Source organism: Salvelinus alpinus, chromosome 9 (assembly GCF_045679555.1).
Source record: "Salvelinus alpinus chromosome 9, SLU_Salpinus.1, whole genome shotgun sequence".
Taxonomy (NCBI): Eukaryota; Metazoa; Chordata; class Actinopteri; order Salmoniformes; family Salmonidae; genus Salvelinus; species Salvelinus alpinus.
Window position 1 is genome coordinate 4,552,359 of NC_092094.1, and position 2,500 is coordinate 4,554,858.

Below are 2,500 nucleotides of genomic sequence, written 5' to 3' on the forward strand. Positions count from 1 at the left end.
CCGCTCCACGTTATTCTCCTTCGGTAGCATACGGAGTGGGAGGTTCTGGTTGGAGATATAGATGAATCCAGGGTCGTTCCTTTTGTTGGAATAATTCTTACAACGTTCCCTGTGCCTCCTTGCATCGGTCTCGTACCAGTTGTCAGTACATATTGCGACTGCAATGAGTCCCAACGCGCAAAAAGCCAGAAACAATCCCGCGACCGTCAATGTCCTCATAGCAGACATGATGTTCCACCGGACGCGGTAGTGTATAGAAGAGATTCCTTCTGTTCGACAGTTGGGGGGAGTGGGGGAGGGAGGGAGGGAGGGTCCTCTCTAGCGCCTGCTGCCTGGATAATTTATTCCCCGGTTAGCAATCACCGGTTCGTGCTGGGGGGTTTCGTCGCTCTCTGCCGCAGCATTGATATGATATCATCCTAGGCCATTATTGATAACAGATCTCGTTGATTGGTACAGCACGACCAAATACCAGTAAACATTACGTTAAAAAAAAACTAAAAAAACGTCAGGACAGGCCTATATTTTGGTTCCATTCTCTCTGGCTGTTGATCTATCCAATATTGCTCGAGAGGGATTCATTAGTGAGTTTTAAAACTTTGTTTTGTATTTAACCCTTATTTTACCAGGCAAATTGACTGAGAACACATTGTAATTTACAGCAACGACCTGGGGAATAGTTACAAGGGAGAGGAGATGGGGATGAATGAGCCAACTGGAAGCTGGGGATGATGATTAGGTGACCAGGACGTTATAAGGGTTAGATTGGGAATGTAGTCAGGACAACGGGGTTAACACCCCCTACTCTTACGATAAGTGCCATGGGATCTTTAGTGACCACGGTGAGTCTACTAGTCAATGTCAGCAGATGGCGACAGAGCTAACATTCAGTCATTATGCATCAGCCTAACACAGTAATATTGGATTTTCACGGTTCGTATATATACTCAAATTATATCAAGAAAGAGATACAGTTTACAGTACATTGTAACGGAATACTGTTAGAACCGATACCCAAACAATTCCTGTACATCACCTCCTACTTTCCACGTTTTCCGGTAGCCATGTTTTTTTTTTCTCTGTGGGGCCGTGGTGGCAGAGGCCTCAGGTGGAGAGGAGCTGTGTGTGTTGTGGTTGGTGAGGTTGGCTGCCGTGGCTTGTCGCTGCTCCTGTGTCTCTGTGGCAGGAGGATCTGTAGTATATGTTTCCCATGACAGATAAAGACCTGCAGGCTGCGAAACCAAAATCCCACGTTGTTGAACAACACACACAACTGATACAGATCATCACATGCTATTGTGGTGTGGTCTACCCTTGTGTCTTTGAGAGAGAAAGAGAGAGAGAGAGAGAGAGAGAGAGAGAGAGAGAGAGAGAGAGACAGACACAGAGAGAGAGAGAGAGAGAGAGAGAGAGACAGAGAGAGAGAGAGAGAGAGACACAGAGAGAGAGAGAGAGAGAGACACAGAGAGCGAGAGAGAGAGAGAGAGAGAGAGAGAGAGAGAGAGAGAGAGAGAGAGAGAGAGAGAGAGAGAGAGAGAGAGACAGAGAGAGAGAGAGAGAGAGAGAGAGAGAGAGAGAGACAGAGAGACAGAGAGACAGAGAGATGCGTCAACAGTAACCTTGGGAAAATACTCTGCATTATCATTAACAGCAGACTCGTACATTTCCTCAATGAAAACAATGTACTGAGCAAATGTCAAATTGGCTTTTTACCAAATTACCGTACAACAGACCATGTATTCACCCTACACACCCTGATTGACAACCAAACAAACCAAAACAAAGGCAAAGTCTTCTCATGCTTTGTTGATTTCAAAAAAGCCTTCGACTCAATTTGGCATGAGGGTCTGCTATACAAATTGATGGAAAGTGGTGTTGGGGGTAAAACATACGACATCATAAAATCCATGTACACAAACAACAAGTGTGCGGTTAAAATTGGCAAAAAACACACACATTTCTTCACACAGGGTCGTGGGGTGAGACAGGGATGCAGCTTAAGCCCCACCCTCTTCAACATATATATCAACGAATTGGCGCGGGCACTAGAACAGTCTGCAGCACCCGGTCTCACCCTACTAGAATCCGAAGTCAAATGTCTACTGTTTGCTGATGATCTGGTGCTTCTGTCACCAACCAAGGAGGGCCTACAGCAGCACCTAGATCTTCTGCACAGATTCTGTCAGACCTGGGCCCTGACAGTAAATCTCAGTAAGACCAAAATAATGGTGTTCCAAAAAAGGTCCAGTCGCCAGGACCACAAATTCCATCTAGACACCGTTGCCCTAGAGCACACAAAAAACTATACATACCTCGGCCTAAACATCAGCACCACAGGTAGCTTCCACAGAGCTGTGAACGATCTGAGAGACAAGGCAAGAAGGGCATTCTATGCCATCAAAAGGAACATAAATTTCAACATACCAATTAGGATCTGGCTAAAAATACTTGAATCAGTCATAGAGCCCATTGCCCTTTATGGTTGTGAGGTCTGGGGTCC

At 45.7% G+C, this 2,500-nt stretch overlaps 1 protein-coding gene across 1 annotated transcript in view; it reads right to left on the reverse strand.

The window, feature by feature from the left end:
• LOC139584178 (transmembrane protein 178B-like) overlaps positions 1-300 on the reverse strand; it is a 7,542-nt gene extending 7,242 nt beyond the window's left edge. The window contains exon 1 of the mRNA XM_071415727.1: positions 1-300. This exon is cut by the window's left edge and continues 169 nt beyond it. Within this exon, the coding sequence (XP_071271828.1) occupies positions 1-228 (228 nt within the window). The 5' untranslated portion in view covers positions 229-300.
• Positions 301-2,500: the final 2,200 nt, after the last annotated feature.